Source organism: Rhinichthys klamathensis, unplaced genomic scaffold (assembly GCF_029890125.1).
Source record: "Rhinichthys klamathensis goyatoka isolate OS25496 unplaced genomic scaffold, OSU_Roscu_1.1 h1tg000636l_1, whole genome shotgun sequence".
Taxonomy (NCBI): Eukaryota; Metazoa; Chordata; class Actinopteri; order Cypriniformes; family Leuciscidae; genus Rhinichthys; species Rhinichthys klamathensis.
The window spans coordinates 250,360-271,310 of NW_026607082.1; the positions used below are offsets into that span (position 1 = coordinate 250,360).

General features: G+C 39.4%; 4 protein-coding genes across 6 annotated transcripts; 1 reads left to right on the top strand and 3 right to left on the bottom strand.

Annotated features, from left to right (window-relative positions):
* Window positions 1-1,471: 1,471 nt before the first annotated feature.
* tmem109 (transmembrane protein 109) lies at window positions 1,472-3,158 on the bottom strand. Its single transcript, XM_056241294.1, has 3 exons — window positions 2,936-3,158; window positions 2,175-2,277; window positions 1,472-2,083 (listed from the first exon to the last, which is right to left on the bottom strand). Exons 1-3 carry the CDS (start codon window positions 3,131-3,133, stop codon window positions 1,728-1,730), a joined length of 657 nt encoding a protein of 218 aa, XP_056097269.1. The 5' UTR covers window positions 3,134-3,158; the 3' UTR covers window positions 1,472-1,727.
* Window positions 3,159-3,222: 64 nt separating this feature from the next.
* Window positions 3,223-20,727, top strand: si:dkey-9i23.16 (uncharacterized protein LOC571915 homolog). Of its 3 annotated transcripts, none has more exons than XM_056241300.1 (6): window positions 3,223-3,306; window positions 18,943-19,061; window positions 19,217-19,327; window positions 19,656-19,712; window positions 19,800-19,940; window positions 20,176-20,727. In XM_056241300.1, exons 2-6 carry the CDS (start codon window positions 18,975-18,977, stop codon window positions 20,281-20,283), a joined length of 504 nt encoding a protein of 167 aa, XP_056097275.1. In that variant the 5' UTR covers window positions 3,223-3,306; window positions 18,943-18,974; the 3' UTR covers window positions 20,284-20,727. The 3 variants fall into 3 exon arrangements, with proteins under 3 accessions (XP_056097275.1, XP_056097273.1, XP_056097274.1); XM_056241298.1 differs by lacking the exon at window positions 3,223-3,306 and adding an exon at window positions 17,789-17,926; XM_056241299.1 differs by lacking the exon at window positions 3,223-3,306 and adding an exon at window positions 18,262-18,376.
* si:dkey-9i23.14 (60 kDa lysophospholipase) lies at window positions 3,862-5,646 on the bottom strand. The gene is made up of 5 exons (XM_056241295.1): window positions 5,363-5,646; window positions 5,095-5,255; window positions 4,473-4,556; window positions 4,181-4,343; window positions 3,862-4,037 (listed from the first exon to the last, which is right to left on the bottom strand). The coding sequence occupies exons 1-5, from the start codon at window positions 5,495-5,497 to the stop codon at window positions 3,894-3,896; spliced, it is 687 nt and encodes a 228-aa protein (XP_056097270.1). The 5' UTR covers window positions 5,498-5,646; the 3' UTR covers window positions 3,862-3,893.
* Window positions 13,935-17,919, bottom strand: tmem176 (transmembrane protein 176). The gene is made up of 6 exons (XM_056241296.1): window positions 17,788-17,919; window positions 15,370-15,480; window positions 15,167-15,223; window positions 14,816-14,962; window positions 14,596-14,712; window positions 13,935-14,262 (listed from the first exon to the last, which is right to left on the bottom strand). The coding sequence occupies exons 1-6, from the start codon at window positions 17,911-17,913 to the stop codon at window positions 14,248-14,250; spliced, it is 573 nt and encodes a 190-aa protein (XP_056097271.1). The 5' UTR covers window positions 17,914-17,919; the 3' UTR covers window positions 13,935-14,247.
* Window positions 20,728-20,951: the final 224 nt, after the last annotated feature.

The window sequence follows — 20,951 nt, forward strand, 5'->3', positions numbered from 1 at the left end:
CGAAGAAAAAAAAAAACGGTCTTGTGTAACTAAAATATACAATGTTATTTTTACCTGCTTAAAGAGCACATAGACCCCAGGAATTAGCCACATGTGCAACATCATTACAGGAGGTGTGTGTATGTATATGTGTGTGTGTGTGTATATATATAAATACACACACACTATTAATTTAACACATGTACACATTAATATGCATGTAAGTGAATTCTCATTCAACTCTCTCAGAGATTTTTCTCAACTAACACGAATAGCCTCTTTTCTGCATTTGCTTATAGGGGATTTTCAAAGTGCTGTTAGCTGGAATTAAACAACAACTGCCTCAAACCAAAAAAAAAAAACAATTATACTTGAGTCTTGAATATATGCATTAAATGTTATAGTGATGTAGTTTTATAGTATAGGGTAAACATTGTACTTGCTTAATCTAAATGGCCTTCATATCACAATGGATATAGAAATATAAAAAGGCTTACCATTGTTCTGAAGTAAAATACTGTTATCAATTTCTGCCAACATGACTGTATTTCTTACTGTTTATATTGTATGTTCATACTACATGTTCTCTGTATCTGTTCTCTAGAGCCAACTGGCAATACCTTATCCCTTGTTATATGTTGCATTATCGGTAGTTTTATTTTATTGTTACGCTTTAAACTATAATAAGAAGGACAATAAACATGACTATCGAAATAAATATTCATGTCATTTCTGAACTAAATTTCTAGCACATAGCTAGAATCGAGCAGCTCCAGGATTGTATCAAAATAGACATTGCAGCTGCGATTCTTTTTTTATTGCTGAGGTTTCAGTAAAGTCAGCATAACAAGAAAGATTCCACTGGATTCAGCCAGTTGAAGGGGGTATGTAGAATAGGGTACAAAAAAGAAAGCAAAAATTTAATAAAATGGAGATTCTGGAATTTGAGCCGAAGATTTGCATCTGGTTCAGAATAAATGCAGAGACCAATTTTTCCAAGTTTGTGATTTCTGACTTTAGGAATTCATTTCAGGCTTTTTCTTCTCATAACGAGCCATAGAAAAATGTAGTGGATTGTTCTCATGGAGAATTAATTTATTTGAACAGGATTTGTTAACAAATTTATTATAATGAACTGATTAAATACATTTTGTAATGTTGCCCTGTCCATCACATCCATGAATAATTTACAAAGCAACAAAAACAAGATAATTTAAATGTAGCGTAAAGACATTTTGCAGTTCTCTGTATCTTAAAAGCCCCAGACACTGTAAAATGAACTTTTCTCTGTGTTTGAACATTCATTATTTGTTAACAATTAAACCCCTTAAGGCCAATTCACACCACACAGACAAACGCCAACAAACACGTTTATTAGGTTTTGTCCCTGTCTGCGTTGGTCAGGGTTTGTTTTCACCTGACCGCACATGTTCAATCAGTGTTTTGACATGCGTCGAAATCCAACGACCAACTTTTTTTTTTGCCGTTTGTCTGTGGGATGTTAATTGGCCTTTAAATGCCAGATCCAGTTGTGGTATGGGACCAGTTTACTTGAGAATCAATAATCTTTTAACTAACTCTTGAAATATCAATGCACCCTCCAAGTTTAGACAAACAAAACGCACTTGTGGTTGTATTGCAGGGGGTATCAAGTCACAATAACATGCTGAATTCTATCCTTGGATTTACAACTGTGGCAAAGAGAAATGGAAATTAAAGTTACATCTGGTCTGGTGAGGGTTTCCATATCATTCCATTTTGCTTTTCTCCATCTCTCTTAGTCGTCTCTCCAGCATCTTGATTTTGTTTTCGAGGTGCGTATCTGGCTTTGCAGATGTTGCGCCTATTCCTAACAGGACACAAACACACGCCAGGCCTGCTAATCTCATCGCTGTGGTTTCTGCAGAGGCTCCAGTGTCCCTGAGAATCAATCCAAACATGCCAATGGCAAAGGTGACCTTCAGCAGCCACATAGCCTGCCTCACAGCACCGACAACCAAGCGCAGGATGAAGGATAGTATCATGTAGGCCACAACAGCCAGAAGGGCCCACTGAGTGACAAAAATCACTCCCTCCGGAGTAACTTTTTGGAAAGGTTGCTTGGCTAGATAGACACATGGAAAAATGTACATGTTAGCATGTGCTTTGGTTTAAATACATTTTAAATACGATTTTTTTTTTTTTTTTACAATTACCGTCCATTCCTGCTGATTCCAAGATTTCTGTGACATAGTGGATGACCGTGTTAAGAGCTGATGCCACTGCATCTGATAGCCACTTCACACCGCTTTGTAGAAACTGGTGCCCATAAATAAAATACAATAGTGTAAATGTTTTTCCAAAAAAGAACTCCAGAGAACAGCACAACGTCATCCAAAAAGCATCATTATGTAGTAATATCATATACAGTAGCCCTGGAAAAGTATTTGGACACTACTCATAGAATTGTATGAATTTCACTGCATTAGCAAAATATCAAACCATATCTGCAAAACAAATGACATAAGTTCTGCTTTTCTCAGAACTAACCTCACTTTTCTTAACCACTTTGAACTGGTGTCAAAAAGCTGGTGTCAAAGTCATTTTCACTGAAATTTCAGATTACCTCAAGTTCACACAGAGGTTTATCAAAGTAACCCAAGGTTTTCATCACATTACCAAACATGTGAAACGGATTTAACATCAGGTCTGGTCTGACCACCGGAAGGTTTCCAAATATTACATTGATTGATTTGCTTTTAAAAACTAATAAACTTATTTTTGTCAAATGCTTCGCTTTCCCCACCAAATAAAATAATAATAATAAATAAATAAATGCATACTTTGTTTCTCATATAGCCAGCATTATTAATTGTATATGCTGTTAATGAACTAGATAGAGAGGTAGATACCAAAAAGCATTTACAATATGAAAAATGATACAATAAAAGACGTTTTTTCCACAATATCAGCTCACCTTGAGACACAGATTGATTCTCTTTTCGCCGACTGTAGAGACCAGGAAACTGTGTGCTTCCTCCGAAAAACCTGTGATGATGGACCGCACATTTTGCAGGGGACCAGATTGCTTGTCCCATTCGAAAGAGTGACACAATGGTATCAACTGATATGAAACTGAAAGTATAAGTGTTGTAAAATATAAACACCGACCCATTTTAAAAAGGTCGCGTTAACTAGACAACGCTGGCGCAGAATTCTTATGCGTGAGGGAAATGTTCTTCTCAAACAAACGACGTGTTTAAGAAACAACTGAACTGGCAACACAGTGTCGTACACAGACAGACTCAAGACGATGAATTCAGGCGTCTCCGCTTGGGGATTAGTAAAGTTTTGGATGGGCTTTTTTCCATATTAGAGTCAGATAAATTGTCTTACAAAGGATGCCAGCTCTACCCATCAATATTAAACTTGAGGTTTGCTAAACTAATCCATGAAGCGTTTATTTTCCACGAGCAAATGCCTGCTTCCTCTTTCTTTCCTGGAAGGAGGAGCAACCCCGCCGCCTATCGATGACTAAAGAGACTGTACGGTATACATCATCCAGAAAAATACGACACATAAATTGATCCCATATGAGAATTGTGTAAGACTAACTCTCACAACCATGTTTAGCCTTCGGGGGAATTTTAAAAATGCCAGAAAAATTATGTATAAATTAATTTACCAACGGAGCAGTGTACCTTAAATTGTGAAAAACATAAAGAATAGTGTGCACACTATAAGCCAACATCATGACACACATTGTCATAGATTTATTTATTTTTATTATTTATTAGTAAATTATTATTTTTTCCTCCTACAAATACAATACAGCAGATTGAGAGAAAAATACAAATTCACAAAAAAGATCAATTAAAAAGGTTTCTGATAAAATACAACTTTTTTTTCAATTACTGTTATTATTATAACCTTTTTTATATGTGTGAATGTTCTGCCTTAAACAGCAGATAGGCCTGTTTGGTGGGGCAACGCGTTGTGAAAAAAGGCTCAAAAAGAGCCATGATCGTTGTGTCATTTTGAGCATTCTCCATGGCTGTCTGACCCCACACATCTCTCTCCTGGAGAAATGAGGAAAAAGAGTAAATCCAAACGTTTATCTAGTGTCAGTGTGTTTAATATTAAATTCATTTTTTTAAATAAACATTTACTATTAACCACCTCATCCTTCTCTAATATTGTCCAATAAGAAAGTAGTTCATACCAGTGGTGTGGCTCCATATCCCAGTAGTCTGCTGATCATAGATTTATCTCCCAGATAAACCGCCTCATGCATTACAGTGCGTTCATTATAGTCTTTAGCGTCCATGTCGACTCCTGATAGAAACCAAGCACACAGCAGAGGGTAATCTCTGTTATGTACCGCTCTGTTGAGTGAAAGGGTTGAACACAAATAAGGTCATTGACTCATAAAATTATATTAATAAGAAACATCGATTGTGCTGTAAAATGTTGTGTGACATTTATGTGTGAGATACTACATGGTAAATGCTTACTGGATCATTTCCATGGCAATTCTCACTGTCTGTAGTCTAACAGTGACTCCTTTTAAGCTCAGGAGTTTAACAGCATGACACTGCCTAAAAGAAACACCAATACAGCTACAGTGACATGTGTGAGCTGAGCATGTACAAATGATTAATTTATGCCCCCAATATTAGTTTAAATTACATTGAGTGAGAATTCAGCCTGAGATAATATAGGATAAATGAGCTGCTGTCAGTAAAGTGCTGCAGGGATGACATGTTTTTGTAGGCTGATTTGTAAACACAATGATGCTGTAAAAGCGGACTCGTGCATAGATGAGTCGGCTGATGACGTTTAATGTCCCCGACAACCTGATGTATTCTATGCCGTATAATAAAATGTGACAATATTTTTAGCTTGTGTTAACCACAGACCTTATTTCATGCATTTAACCAAGAAACCATTGACTTCAGGGTGATGGAACTGGAAGTTGTAAATAATTTCTGGGTTTTGGCCGACAAAAATATATCACACCTACAGCAGTCTATAAAGCCAGACAGAGCGAACACTTAATGATGATGAAATAAAAGTTGACATTTTACTAGTCAAAAATATCAGCTGAATTAACTAATAATCGCATGTGTACTGTACCTGTTTTTAATGGCCATGTACATTGGGCAGTTTCCAAAGCGGTTCTTGCGATGAGGAGATGCCCCCCTTGACAGCAAGAAATTAATCATCTCTAAATTCCCCAACTCACATGCTGTATGAAGGGGCGTGAATTCGTCATAGGTTTCACAACTGGCATCCACCTTATGAGGTTTAAAAAATAAATAAATCACTTTGGGTATGTAATAGGTTAGAATTCAAAATTTTTGCTGTCCATATTTTTAGTTTAGGAAATGTGAAGTTTAGTAACCTTCTCGAGGAGGACTCTTAGTGAGATGAAATCGTTGTTTTCCACAGCTCGGCAAGCAAAAGAAGGAATGATTCTGTCAACGAGCGATTTCCTTATCTGAGAGATAGCAAGGTATAAACTCAAGCCTATGAACATATATTAATAAGTTGCATGTAAAGCCTAACTTTACATGCTATTACTGAAAAGGTGAAATTGTTCTAAATTTGTTTAAAAATCATAATATTATATTAATGTTATTAACGATAATGTTAGGTGTCTGCTCAGATATTTCTTTCAATAACAGGGGCCGTATTCACCAAAAAATCTTAAGGCTAAAATTTGCTCCTAATGAGGAAATTTAAGAGCAACTCTTTAAAAATAGCGGCGTGTCGCTCCTAATTTTAGGACTCCAAAAATTGTCATCTAAGAGTATTTCACTTATCTAATTAATCTATTTAATGCTAAAAGTAGCTCCTTAACCTAGAACAGCTTAAAAGTCCCCCTGAATAGAAACTCAGAAAAGATCCAAAGCATTGCTGTTTTCAATGAGCGTTGTAACCCAGTAAATATATTGGAATATTACACTGACATCGACCTTTTAAAAAGGAATCACATGCATCGCAAAGGTGTTTTCATAGTTTTAAAGTAAACGGTCAGTCCAGTTTGACTCTCTTTGTCTTATCTTTTGTGCTTCTGTATTATCCATCATGATGATGTTCTATACAGGTACATAGTGTACGTGTATATATACACATATAGTGTATAAAATGGTGATTGCATTTGATATAGTTATATATCTCTATCTTTATTTCTCCTTCCCGCTGTCTGCCTGCTACACTGCTGTGTGCAATTTAAAATTTACATCATCCATAGAAATGAGGTCAACTCCGCCTCAATCTTATATTGGGAGTTCCTTGGTAAAACTTGCTTTTAAGAGTTTTGTGAATAGGTTTTTTAAGCTAAAACTCTTTAGCTAGAAAACTCTTAGTGGTAAAATAAAATTCTTTGTTAATACGGCCCCATATCTGTATATTCATTGCTAAGTTTCCAAACTACAAACTAAGTAATTGGATACTGTATGCAAGTGAGTCAGTTCATGCCTCTACACTTTTGCCATGTAGCCACTGAAGTTTCAGCACTTTGCCCAGTCTTTCCAAGAACTTTTTGTCTCGGACCACCACTCCATCAATGATGATAGGCTTAAAGATGTCATCTCCCTTAGCTTGTCTCTGCATCACATAAACTATGAGAGGGACGGAAAGGAAGGTGAATTGTTACTTTAAAAAAAAAAAAAAAAAAGTTCTAGTAACTTTTCATTTAACTTTGTAACTTTTCATCAACCTTCATGCTCACAGGAAACAAAATCAATACTTTCCTTTTTTTTTTTTAAATCACATCCCTAATTTGTCTTTGATTCTACGGGCAATGCCAATAGGCTCCAAAGAGCATTCTTGCGTCAACTACTCGAATCATTACACTTAGGGCCTACTATTATTAAATTTGATGGACTACAAATCATGTGTCGGTATACAGTAAGTTACTTGTAAGTTGATGTTCCGATATAAGCTACCTAACAGCACAACAACACGCTAGGACAGTGGTCTCAAACTCAGTTCCCGGAGGGCCACTGCCCTGCAGAGTTTAGCTCGCCTCTAACCCTAATTAAAGACACCTGGCCCAGCTAAACAAGCTCTCCAGGATTGCTAGAAACTGTTTTTGAGCTGGTTGGAGCTGAACTCTGCAGGACAGTGGCCGCAGGAGCGGAGTTTTGAGACCAATTCACTGAGTAACGTTAGGCCTAATGTTTTATCTTGCCTTTCGTTTAATAAAAATGAGATTGCCCTGTGACGAGAAACAAACCTTAAATATAGTAGAAACTGATGTGTAATATGTAGTCAGCCAAAAAAATTGCTTATTTCAGGGAGGTCCGCAACGGCGTCTGTTGTTAGCAACGAACGAACAGCTCATGAATATTTAATAGACAGAGCGAATTTAGGCCACGCCCACACCGGGGAAAACACAATCCAACCGTCTACGTCCACATTAATCCGAATACATTTTTAAAACGGCGTATTTGCGACAGGCATGGGCGTAGGTTTGGTCTCAGCTTTGGTGGGGACATCCCATCTGACCTCCCCCCCCCCCATCTCATTATATTGTATCCTGACCCCGATACACCATCCTGTATACTGTCAATAAAGAGCTAGTATAACTGTATAATCTCAAAAATGCACTCTCAAAAAATAAAAACCTGAGACTGTAATGCTGAACAACCAAACATTTTATTTAACATAAATTATTATGTATCTATCTTCTATTCTATATCAAATTCTATTGATATATTCTATCCTTAAAAAAAAAGCAAGTTTAACCCTCCTACCAGATATTGTTATTTGGATATTATCAAACAAATAATGATTCATTATATTTGAATAACCAACAGTGTTTACTTTTGCCTTTTTTACATTGCCAATATGTTTTTCCAGACATGTGTCTAGCAAGTAGGCTACACTCACAAATACAATACATAAACAGAATGTAGAAACGAAAAATGTCTCAGATGATCCACTGTTTATGACTGCAAGATTCTAAGTTAAGGTAGGCTAATTAACATTCAGTGACTTGCTAACGTCTATCATGATAGCGCGACTTCTGTGAGTCTATCCGTGCTTCACACCCCTAATTAATGCTCCTAACCTTGAAAAATTGCAGAAGCTAGGTTTAACTGTAACAATATCCTGGGTAACCAGGATCACCAGTTAATACTATTTTCCACAGTAGAATCTGCATTTGAAAGCATGGTCAGTCACTACTACTGCTAGTTATTTGTGTGGCTAGTTATTTTTGCCTACTTACACTCTGCTTTATGAAAAAGCTTCGTATGTCCCCTTTCTTCTTCTTGGGTGACATAGCTGATCTACTACAAAGTACAAAAAGGGGCAAAAAACGGAATATTAAAATGTTTTACCCTGGCCTTTGTATATGCATGGATATGTGCATGCAGAGAGACAGCCCTGGGAACTTACCGTCGGCGTCGTCACGCGCGCGCACGCGCGCGCACACACACACACACACACACACACACCACCCGCTCGCTGCCAGTGAGTGCAAGCACAAAAAGTAGTCCCGGCCCGCGCGTGTAGCCTGCCTGTCAGATACCCCGCCGCCAATCAAATTACGGCGTATCTTGTACTGTCGTCGTCCTGGCCGTTGGAATCGATCCAAATAGCAGCGCAAATATCAAAATAGCAGTTCAAAGGAGCTTGCTAAATATTGGTGGGGACAAATTTGTCATCTCAAAATATTGATTGGGACTACCTAGCGTCCCCCCCTAAACCTACGCCCTTGGCGACAGGGATAGATTAGTTTACAGAAAAATAATAGACCTATATAAAACTGACATTTGGATATTTGACTTACCAGTGACAAAATGTTTAGGTTACTGCACACGTGTGTATTAGTGCATATTGTCAGGATCCCACAATGAATCCATTCTTCCAGCTGATGATTCACGTCTTATTGATTGATGTAGCTTCTAAACATTATTTTTTATAAATAAATGTATTTACTTTTCCCTTTGATTAATATTTTGTGTGCCAAGATTTTTTCTTCTGGAAATTGGCAATTCGACAGCTTTAAAATCAGTCTAACTGTTACGAACTGCTCCAAGACACGAAGGTTGAGATCCAAATGCAGCTTTAATTATGGGGCAATCCAGACACGTAATAATATACTGGCAATAGGTCAAAACACAGGTAGGCCATACAAACAAACAAGGCAGGGGGTCAGAAGCAAAAGAGTAATCCACGGAACAGGCAAGAAAACCCAAGAGACATGAAACCAGGGAAAACGCTCGGAAATGCAGTGCAACAACATACAAGACTTCGCAGTGAGTGAATGAGTGAACATGGTATAAGTAGGCTGAGACTAACAGGGTAATGAGACACAGGTGAATGCAATCAGTGATGATGAGTCCGGGCAGTGAGTTATGGGAAATGTAGTTTGTGATGGAGTGATAAAAGTCTGGTGTGGAGTGCCCTCTGGTGGCTCTCAAGGGCACTCCAGCTGGTGACCGTTACACTAACAACTGGGAACTATAATAATCCCACCGGTCACAACTGTGACCGCAGCTTCTTTTCTTATTTCTGGAAGCTCTAAAAATATTTTTATTGACTTTGGGCAAGAAATTCAACTTTTAAATGACAAAATAGATTGTCTTGATTAAAATCAATTAATGTCATGTGACTAGTGTGAAAGGTCACACGACCAGATCAGTTCACTTCCTGCTTGCACATCTAGAAGAAGATGTCTTCCTCAGACTACTACAAAAAGTAGTATATAAAACATCTTAATTTACAAATAGAACTATCATATTTTGTACATATATTCTTTAAAGGGTCTACTATTTGAGAATTATACTCCTGCATACAATGGAGGCGGAGAACATGGTCCACTCAGACTCAATATCTCCAGCCTCCCTCGGGATCCGGTCGTGGCTCTGCCGGAGGTGGGAGTTGAAGATCTCTCTGACAGGAGATTCGGCCAAACGTTCCCAGCAAACCCTTACAGTACGCTTGGGTCTGCCGTGTCTGTCCAGCTTCCTCCCCCGCCATCGGATCCAACTCACCACCAGGTGGTGATCAGTTGACAGCTCCGCCCCTCTTTTCACCCGAGTGTCCAAGACATACGGCCGCAGGTCAGATGAAACGACCACAAAGTCGATCATCGACCTACGACCTAGGGTGTCCTGGTGCCACGTGCACTGATGGACACCCTTATGCTTGAACATGGTGTTCGTTATGGACAAACTGCAACTAGCACAGAAGTCCAATAACTGAACACCGCTCGGGTTCAGGTCGGGGGGGCCGTTCCTCCCTATCACGCCCCTCCAGGTGTCACTGTCGCTGCCCACGTGAGCGTTGAAGTCCCCCAGTAGAACGACGGAGTCCCCAGTCGGAGCACTTTCCAGCACTCCTCCCAGAGACCCCAAGAAGGCCAGGTACTCTGCACTGCCGTTCGGCCAGTAAGCACACACGACAGTGAGAGACCTATCCCCGACCCGTAGGCGCAGGGAAACGACCCTCTCGTTCACCGGGGTAAACTCCAACACATGGCGGCTGAGCTGGGGGGCTATAAGCAAACCCACACCAGCCCGTCGCCTCTCACCATGGGCAACTCCAGAGTGGTGAAGAGTCCATCCTCTCTCAAGGAGTGTGGTTCCAGAGCCCAAGCCATGCGTAGAGGTGATCCCGACTATCTCTAGTCGGAACCTCTCAACCTCACGCACGATCTCAGGCTCCTTCCCCGCCAGCGAGGTGATGTTCCACGTCCCTAAGGCTAGTTTCCGTGTCCAGGGATCGGGTCGTCGAGGCCCCCGCCTTCGACTGCCGCCCCATCCTCTCAGCCCGGGTGGTTGTGGAGGCAAAAACTCGGGCCTGGGAGGAGTTCGGTGAGGCCATGGAGAAGGACTATCGGCTGGCCTCGAAGAGATTCTGGCAAACTGTCCGGCGCCTCAGGAGAGGGAAACAGTGCCCTACCAACGCTGTTTACAGTGGAGGTGGGCAGCTGTTGACCTCAACTGGGGATGTCGTCGGACGGTGGAAGGAATACTTCGAGGATCTCCTCAATCCCGCCGTCACGTCTTCTATTGAGGAAGCAGAGGCTGGGGGCTCAGAGGTGGACTCGTCCATCACCCTAGCTGAGGTCACCGAGGTAGTCAAGAAACTCCTCGGTGGCAAGGCACCGGGGGTGGATGAGATCCGCCCTGAGTACCTCAAGTCTCTGGATGTTGTGGGGCTGTCTTGGCTGACACGCCTCTGCAGCATCGCGTGGCGGTCGGGGACAGTGCCTCTGGGATGGCAGACCGGGGTGGTGGTCCCTCTTTTTAAGAAGGGGGACCGGAGGGTGTGTTCCAACTACAGGGGGATCACACTTCTCAGCCTCCCTGGGAAAGTCTATGCCAGGGTACTGGAGAGGAGAATACGGCCGATGGTGGAACCTCGGATTCAGGAGGAACAGTGCGGTTTTCGTCCAGGCCGTGGAACACTGGACCAGCTCTATACCCTCTACAGGGTGCTGGAGGGTTCATGGGAGTTTGCCCAACCAGTCCACATGTGCTTTGTGGATTTGGAGAAGGCATTCGACTGTGTCCCCCGAGGCGGCCTGTGGAGGGTGCTCCGGGAGTATGGGGTCCCGGGTCCTTTGCTAAGGGCTGTCCGGTCCCTGTATGACCGAAGCAGGAGCTTGGTTCGCATTGCCGGTAGTAAGTCAGACTTCTTCCCGGTGCATGTTGGACTCCGGCAGGGCTGCCCTTTGTCGCCGGTTCTGTTCATAATTTTTATGGACAGAATTTCTAGGCGCAGCCAGGGGCCGGAGGGTGTCAGGTTTGGGGACCACGCGATTTCGTCTCTGCTCTTTGCGGATGATGTTGTCGTGTTGGCCCCCTCACACCAGGACCTTCAGCATGCACTGGGACGGTTTGCAGCCGAGTGTGAAGCGGCTGGGATGAGAATCAGCGCCTCCAAATCCGAGGCCATGGTCCTCAGTCGGAAAAGGGCGGCTTGCTCACTTCAGGTTAGTGGAGAGATCCTTCCTCAAGTGGAGGAGTTTAAGTATCTTGGGGTTTTGTTCACGAGTGAGGGAAGGATGGAACGGGAGATTGACAGACGGATCGGTGCAGCTTCTGCAGTAATGCGGTCGATGTACCGGTCTGTTGTGGTGAAGAAAGAGCTGAGCCGTAAGGCAAAGCTCTCGATTTACCGGTCAATCTACGTTCCTACTCTCACCTATGGTCATGAGCTTTGGGTCATGACCGAAAGGACAAGATCCCGGATACAGGCGGCCGAAATGAGCTTTCTCCGCAGGGTGGCTGGGCGATCCCTTAGAGATAGGGTGAGAAGCTCGGTCACTCGAGAGGAGCTCAGAGTAGAGCCGCTGCTCCTCCACATCGAGAGGGGTCAGCTGAGGTGGCTCGGGCATCTGTTTCGGATGCCTCCTGGACGCCTTCTCGGGGAGGTGTTCAGGGCACGTCCCACTGGGTGGAGACCCCGGGGAAGACCTAGGACACGCTGGAGAGACTATGTCTCCCGGCTGGCCTGGGAACGCCTCGGTGTCCCCCCGGAAGAGCTGGAGGAAGTGTCCAGGGAGAGGGAAGTCTGGGCATCTCTGCTTAGACTGCTGCCCCCGCGACCCGGCCCCGGATAAGCGGAAGAAGATGGATGGATGGATGGACTGCATATATATTTTGCTCGTAAGACTTGTAAATTTGTTTACGGTCACAATTGTGAACGGTAGTCTAACACAGTGCTTCAATTGAAAACAGAGGTATGGGCTGGTATTGGCTGGTATTGGCAGGTTTTGGCAATCCTACACTGAACATGCCACACCTGTGAGGGGGATGGATGATCTTGGCAAAAGAGAAGTGCTCACTAACACAGATTTAGACAGATTTGTGAAGAATATTTGAGAGAAATAGGCCTTTTGTGTACATAGAAAAGGTCTTAGATCTTTGAGTTCAGCTCGTGAAAAATGGGGGCAAAAACAAAAGTATTGCGTTTATAATTTTGTTCAGTGAAGTGATGAGTGTCCCAGAAACGGTCAATGTGCTGGACCTTCTTGACGTACGTGACCCCCTTCCCCCAACCCCAAATTGAAAGTGACTGTGATAGTGATGGCTCAGATAGGGAGTACCAGGGTGAAACAGCCCATTTGCCAAGTAGACTATTGAATGGCGATCCAGAGGTGAATTATCTGGAGGATTGGGCAGATGTTCATGAGAACCAATTGGTGTGCACCACACATGACCACAAACAACCCTTTCTACAACGTACGGCCCATCTTCAGTGCACTGAATGAGTGAACACACATCTCCCTGAAACTGGCCTAGGACAGGGCCCAAGTGTAGTCATGGTCTAGCCCATACGGGTCTAGCCGAACAAGCAGAAGTTCCTCCAGGGTGTAACTTTGTACCTGACAACCTTTTCACCTCACTAAGCCTTCTTCACGAAATGACAAAACGAGATATTGGATGTCTTGGAATGAATTGTGTCAATAGGTCTAAAGAATTTGAATGAATTCTGACTATGTTGTTTCCCACCGGTCACTATTGTGACCGAGTATAAAACCTAATATTTCACTAACTTAACCAACATAAAATCAAAAAAGGCATAATGTTTGAGTCTTAGGGAAGTCTAAGAAGTAAAATGGATGTACTCAAGTTGCAAGAAAAAATTTGGGATTAAACGGGTTAATTTTCACGACTCACGAGCAAACCCCTATCATCGTTTACAAGCTAATTATCTTATGGTATTGCTATGTGACTGACGAATTGCCCTGCACAGAAACGTTTTCTATCAACTTAGCAAACATGTACATGTAATCATTTAGCAGACGCCTTTCCAAAGCGACTTACAAAGCGTTCAAACCAACAATTTAGTGCAATAATATGTAGGCCTAAAATAGAATAGAATAGAATGTGTTAATGGTTCAGTGTTGGCGATAATGATGCATATTTAGCCATTTCTTGAAAATGGCTTAGTTGCTCGCATGATCAGAATTGTAAATTGTAAATAAAATAAAACAACAAAATATTACCTTTAAACTTGAAATGTAACTTTAATTAAAAAAACATATTTAGACGTTTATATTGATGATATTAGATTAAAATATATATATAAAATTCACTTTCAATTCATTTTCACTTAAAATACAACAACATTTCAGTGCATTGCATTCTTGCACACAATGCACAGCATTACATTGGTTAAGCAAAACCACACATATGAAGTGGATATGTTAGTTTAAGGATCTCTGATTAAAATCCAGAAATGTGATACATCAGGGGTACATCTGTCATACATGGGGGCACAAATGTTATACTTGGGATGATCAGCATCCTAAGCAGGATGTCATTGGCCCAGGGTCTGAGAGAAAGAGAGTGCATATTAGCTTTGAATTTGATCCTAAATGTTCTTAAATGTAACACAACATTTCATAGTGTTTGTAAGAAGTTTGTTTCCATATTAAACTTTTTTCCTAATGTAATTCTGAATAGAAGTGCTGAAAAGAATACAAGTTTTCATGCTCACTTTGCCAAAACACTATGAAAACATCAAATCTGAGGAAGACTAAAGCTTTTTTTTTTTTTTTGGAATAAATCATCATCAAATCACAACTTCATATGAATTATAGACAATACAAAATCACTAATCTAAAGTATTTAAAAAAATAAAAAAAAATAAAAAAAATTCTCTTACCGCGTAGTCCGTAAAGTTTCTCCTCTGATTATACAGTATAGCTGCGAAAGCAGAGGACAGTGCTGTCTGGGCAATATTGACAATTGAGATGCTTATCTTCATTCCCGTGCTGAATCTCTGTTTTGAAGAAAGAGTACTTACTACAATATACAACTGTTTAATTGTCTTAATATAATATAATAGAAAATAACTCTCACATATGAGGGTATGAGATACATACAGTGATATAATACTGTTGGTCACACAAATGGTCTGATCCTATATGGCATGTGGTTGCCGGATTGGAAGCAATGTCCACATAGTATAGGATAAGTGCAATAACTGAGATGATTATGGTCACAACAGAGACTGCCAAGCAAGCAGAGACCTAAAGACAAGAGCAACTTTCATCACTTTTGTCTTTTTCACACCTGTAAGTGAATTGGATTTTGGAGACAGAAACTTTTACACAGAACGTGCCTTCTTTTGTGAAGCCTTTTTAATTGATTATTGGTCATGACTGAATATCATTATAATACCGGTACACAAACTCTATATGCTGTATGATACTTTGCTTGTTAGTCAAACTCACTGTCTTCATGGTGGCAATTTTTTCCACTACTATTGCAGCTGTGCCTGAAATGACAAACTGTTTGAAAAAAAAAGGGACACAAAGAATAAAGTTTAGTGATAGGTCCATGGTTGGTGGATATGCAGTACTGTACATTTCACTGAATACTTTGTCATCACCTTAATCCATTATATAACTATTACAGGCTTATTAGTTTGATTTACCATAAGGCCACTCCACCATGGTACACCAAAGTGAAGTATCATTGTTGTCTCAGTAGAAAGCAGAGGTATAGAATAAGAGATGATCAGCAATCCTATTACTATCTGAGAGACCTATGAGAGACAGAAAAATGGCTCAGTAAGAAATGTGTGCATCTCAAAGTAAATATAACTTAGGTTTTTTGTAATATCATTCAGTTGACATGAAATTTAAATCAGATTGAGCTGCTATTAAGTTTAAATTTGTACTTTTTCTAAAAGTATTTTAAACCAAAATGTTCCTTCTTCTATAATTATTATATTATGTTAGCACATTTTTCACATTTAACCCTCTGGTGCTCTTTAGTCATTTTTGACCAGAAAACTTTACTTCATCAGAATTGTAAAACACCTGGGAAAGGTTTTGGCACTTGCTATGTGCAAAATAATAATAATGGGCATGATTTGAAAAGGTTAAAGGTATGGAAGGCAATTTCTATGGTAGGCTAGGAACAGCAAGCTAGCTTTGAAAGCATTAAGCCTTGTTTATACTTTTGCCTTGCTCCGCACCACGAGCCTCCGCTCAAAGTAATTGTTCTGTAAACCATCAGGAAGCAGCGGTGAGAAGTAAGGTACACATGTGACGATGTTTGTTTTCTATTACACTTCACCAAACCCATAAACCAAAAGAACCAAAGAATCATGTAAAATCCAGTAAACCCTGAGATTATTACTTGTGACATTAAAATAAAATATATGGATATGAGAATGTATAAAAACTAAATTAAACAACAAACTCTTAAATATTTTCTAATTTCATCAACCATTATTATTTAATTTCATGTATATTTGTATTAAACATGCTTATTTCTGCTATTGAAGGCTCATTATGTAAGCAAATAATTTGAACAAGTGCAAACTGTGTGCCTGTAAGATGGACATTTTTAAGTGTGCCTGTAAAACTGTCTGCCTGTAAGATCTTTGGAAGCCGAGCCGCACGCAAAGTTACAAGTTACAAAAAATGAGACTTCCATGATATAATCTTTTATATTCAGATCACTTCTTTTATATTCAGATCACTTCTATTATTGATTGCTATCAGGATGTGAAGATAGTTTCAACCAGTAAAACAAATGTACTTTATCAAACAAAAGCTTACCCTACCCTTAAATGGTCCTCAAAAAAATAGTCACACTTGTGCATTGGAAATGAAGGGGAGACGAATTTTATCTAGTGGAAACGTTTACTGCACCCAAACAAATTCTTACTGAAAGATCTTCTTTTTTTTTTTTCTTTTTTTTTTTTTTGAGAAATCAACCTCAAATTTGGAACACAGCTTGTTTGATTTTCTCGTGTACAGTTACGAGATTAGAGTAAAGCATGTTTTGGAAAAATATTTCATAAAAACAATTTTGTGGGGTTTTTTTCACAATAAACTTACTAACTTGCAAACTTACAAAGCTGCCAATTGTCTTCTTTAAAGTGACTGGACTTGTACTCTAAAGCATTCAAGAGTTATGACACTTTAAGTTGGAAATTTCCAGATCTGTGCTCAAACAGTGCATACATGGATTACAACTATGCATACATATAAATCAATACCATATAATCCCATACAAATAACACATTAAATTAAAAACATTATTGAACTAAAATGTAGTAAAACAATTTCATAGAAATAATAATATCCTTTTAGTTCATAATACAGAATGGTCTCCAGTGCCTTATTGCTTTTAAAATTTACATTATATGAAAAAAATATTAAGAACACAATTTTTTGTTTATTAAAACTGGAATAGCGTATTGACCAATCAGAAGCCAAGACAGGAATTATCTGTTTTATAATTAATATGCTACATGGACTATTTTTAGTTTTTAATTAGTATTTTCTTTAACATGATGATACTAGTATGGGTCTATTTAAATGGCCTAGTAGCCAAAATGGCGAGTGATTTAGAAATGGTAAAAAAGGACAGGGGGCCAGAACTCCTGACAGCCATACTGGAACTGGAGTTCAATAAAAGTCTACTTTAAAGGCTTATGCTTGTGCCCTGTTGGTGTTCTTAATTGCCATGTTCCTTTAATAATGAGCCCTAAGAGATTTGGAGGACTATAAAGATATTAGGCTATTTAAGATTGTATTTTATACAGATAGGCCATATACAAAAAGATAAATTGGAAATATCCAAAATTGTGCACACATTATTATTTGTTGTTAGCAAATCTATTGGTCTTTCTCCTCTGACAGAAAACAAAAACAAAACAAAAAACATTGCTTTGTGGAGGTCGTTCATAAAATTATCACTGAAATTAAACCCCAATTTGACTACACGTCCTTTTTTTTTTTTTTAAGGAAAGACTAGCCTATGCCAGAACACGTCCTGCGAGAATCTGTGCGGAGCCCTTTAAAATTAATGAAGCCATAACACGACGTTCACTCACCCCGAATATTTTGGGCTGCCCCTTCTCGATGCTTTCCCGCAGAGCTTTTTGTTTGTCTTCCAGCTTTTCCTCTACCCGACTTGGGCCAGTATTCACTGACAGGTCTGTCGTCACAATCAAAGTCATCCTTCGTTTTCAAGTAAGTCAAGTTTGCAACAAGGGATAAGAAATACGACACGTCTTTAAAGTTACAGTTGAGTAATGTCAGCACCACAAACTAAGAGCGAATGTTCACGCAGAGCAGAAATCCACATGAATGAGTGAGATAGGCTGACCTAAAAAGTCTGCAAAGATTCTGCTCGAGTCGATTCTTTGAGCTGTTTGTAGTGTGCTGGCAGGACCCTTTTCTTCTCTTGTTAGGCAAATTGCGCGTCTATAAGTGCGCAATAATTCCACATAAAAGATCTGCGCTTCTTAACACAAAAAGAGTTAGACCCTCCCTTGCGTTTTTTTATGCAAGCATCGCAACGAAAAGGGGTCTGTGTCCAGCCCCCATCTCCCCATAGGAGCTTTTATTAAGTGTTTTCGATCACTTCATAAACAGCTCCTCTCTGTCACGAGCTTAGGATTCACAGAAACTACATTCGAGGTGAGTCGGTCGTACATTATTTTTGTACATTAATTACATTTGATTAGACAGTTATCAATTACATATACAAGCATATAGCTATATTTCCATTAGTGTATTTTATGTCTGTAACAAAAAAAGTGCACTTGAAGTGTACAATGGTTTGCAGTGGTTATCATGCCTATTTGTGATTTTATGCTGTACAAATAAATAAATAAATAAAAAGGAAGGAAGGAACTGTTTTGGACATCTGGGCAGTCCAGCCCCCTGAAGGAAATGAATGTAGTGCACTGAAGTTTTTTTTTTTTTTTTTTTTTTACCCTAAACCTCTTCCTCTGCAGTGCTGTTGAGTAATCAGACTTGTATCAAGCTGTGCTGCTCTTCTCTCCAGCCACATTTTCTGTATTATATCCGCCCACTTCCTCTCCTCACAAAGATGTTTTTCTCCTACAGCATCTGTATTCCCGCAAAACGTTCCTTTAATCCAGGGGGATCAGATCATGTTTTATACAGACTCTCTATTATTTCAGACTGTAGGGAGCCATTATAATTGTTGAACTGAACTTTGAAATGTTCCTATTTTTCAGTACCTCGGTTGATTTTTAGCTGACTGTTAAAGATGTCAAGCACTCAAACGCAGTCTGCTGACTCGGATCCTCCCAAATTTCATCGTCTGTTCAAGTTTCATGACCCTGAAGTGGTGGCAGTAAGTGGATGTGGGCCATTTTTTTGTTATTAAGGAAGACAGATAATGGTAGCTTGGGATCGCATAGACATCGTAACAGTTTTCTTTGAGATGTTTTTGCTGTTGAATATTTGTTTGAATTTTTTTTCTCTCACCATATGTTTTCCGCTCTCTAGGTTATGGCGATATTACTTGGTTTGTTTCAGCTCCTCCTGACTATACCAACTTACAGCGCCAGCATTGATATGAAATATATGTTTGTGTGCCCCCTCTGTATAGGTTCTGTGGTATGTTTATTTTATAACTAAGATACAATTATGTTTTGAATGATTGTCATAGTCTTATGATTTGCCAAAATTAAATAAAAAATATATAAAATGAGCATACACAAAATAAACATTTACACACACACACACACACACACACACACACACACACACACACACACACACACACACACACACACACACACACACACACACACACACACACACACACACACACACACACACACATCAAGTCCCAGTGACCCTTTTCTTCTGACAGTTGCTTACAATGACAATCCAACCTTTTCTTTTAATTCTGATGTTTTTCTTCTTCTTCTTCTCCAATTAGTCTGTGATTGCTGGATCCTTTGGAATGGCATCTGAAAGAACTCCTAGGAAAGCACTGGTAAATTCAAGTAACTAGAGCTTTTTTGGATGTGAATTATTCCGACATACACATTAATAAGCAATTATGTGTTTTTCTCTCTATAAGCTAAACATTTGTCTGATCTCTGGTATTGCTGGCCTGGTGGGGACACTGATTGGTCTTGTTCTGTATAGTTATGCTGCAAGTACCTCTCTAGTCCTCCCTCCTTGCTCACATGATTCTGGTTGTGCAGAAGAGATTTTTCAAGTAAGTTCAAATTATTGATTGATTATTCCATTAGTCAGTTAAAAAAAATCCCTATACCTAAATAAATAGCATAACACATGTTCTGTGCTGTGAGTCACATTATTTTATTTAGCATTAATGGAGAATGTATTTAGGCAAAAAATCGCACATTGTCGAATACTGTTATGTTTTTGCTAAATATAAACTTCTCATTTTTACCATAAACTCATACAATTTTCTCTTTCTGTTTTGACAGAGTTTTTATAAAGCGATCTCTGGGCAGCTGTTGTTTTATGATATTGCAGCTTTGGTTCTTCATTGTTTCCTAACATTTTCTGCATTTAAAGGTCTAAGAAAACAATGAGATCACGTTATACACCATACACTTTTCTTTGTTCATTTTATCTATGAGCAATTTTAATTAGTAGACTGCTCTAAAACATTATCACCGATATTGTCCTTGTGTTTTTTTTTTCTTCTTAAAAATGTGAATTTACAATATTGTCATGTACAAAATACAGATTTGGAAGTTTTTTTGTGAAACTGGCGACAGTAGCTTGCTATAGCCTACACTGTATTTAACCCACTACAGCTCAGAACGTAAGGTTAATTGTTTGGCTACCATAACTTTTTAAGTAAAAATAATGTGTTGCCATTATTACCAACGGCAATGATGGTCTTTTGCTAATGAAACTCTGAAAACTCATAAAATCACAAAAAATTAACAATGGATGTAACCGAATATGCAAAAACAAATGTGCAGTTTTACAGTGCCTGTAATTACAAGCAATACAATTATTTTGTACTATGGATGTCTCTTTAGTGCTTCTATATGTAAATATGCGAAACAATTATTTTCTTGCTACAATATTAAACTTTTTATATATATATAAACTCTGTTGTCTGTGTGGTGAAAAAGTAGGACCAACCCTACTGCCATGTCACATCACATATGGAACATTCCCGTCACATCGGGGTTTCCCTTTCAGTCAGCTAGGACCACACCATGTAATGTCAAAGATAGGGGAGCAT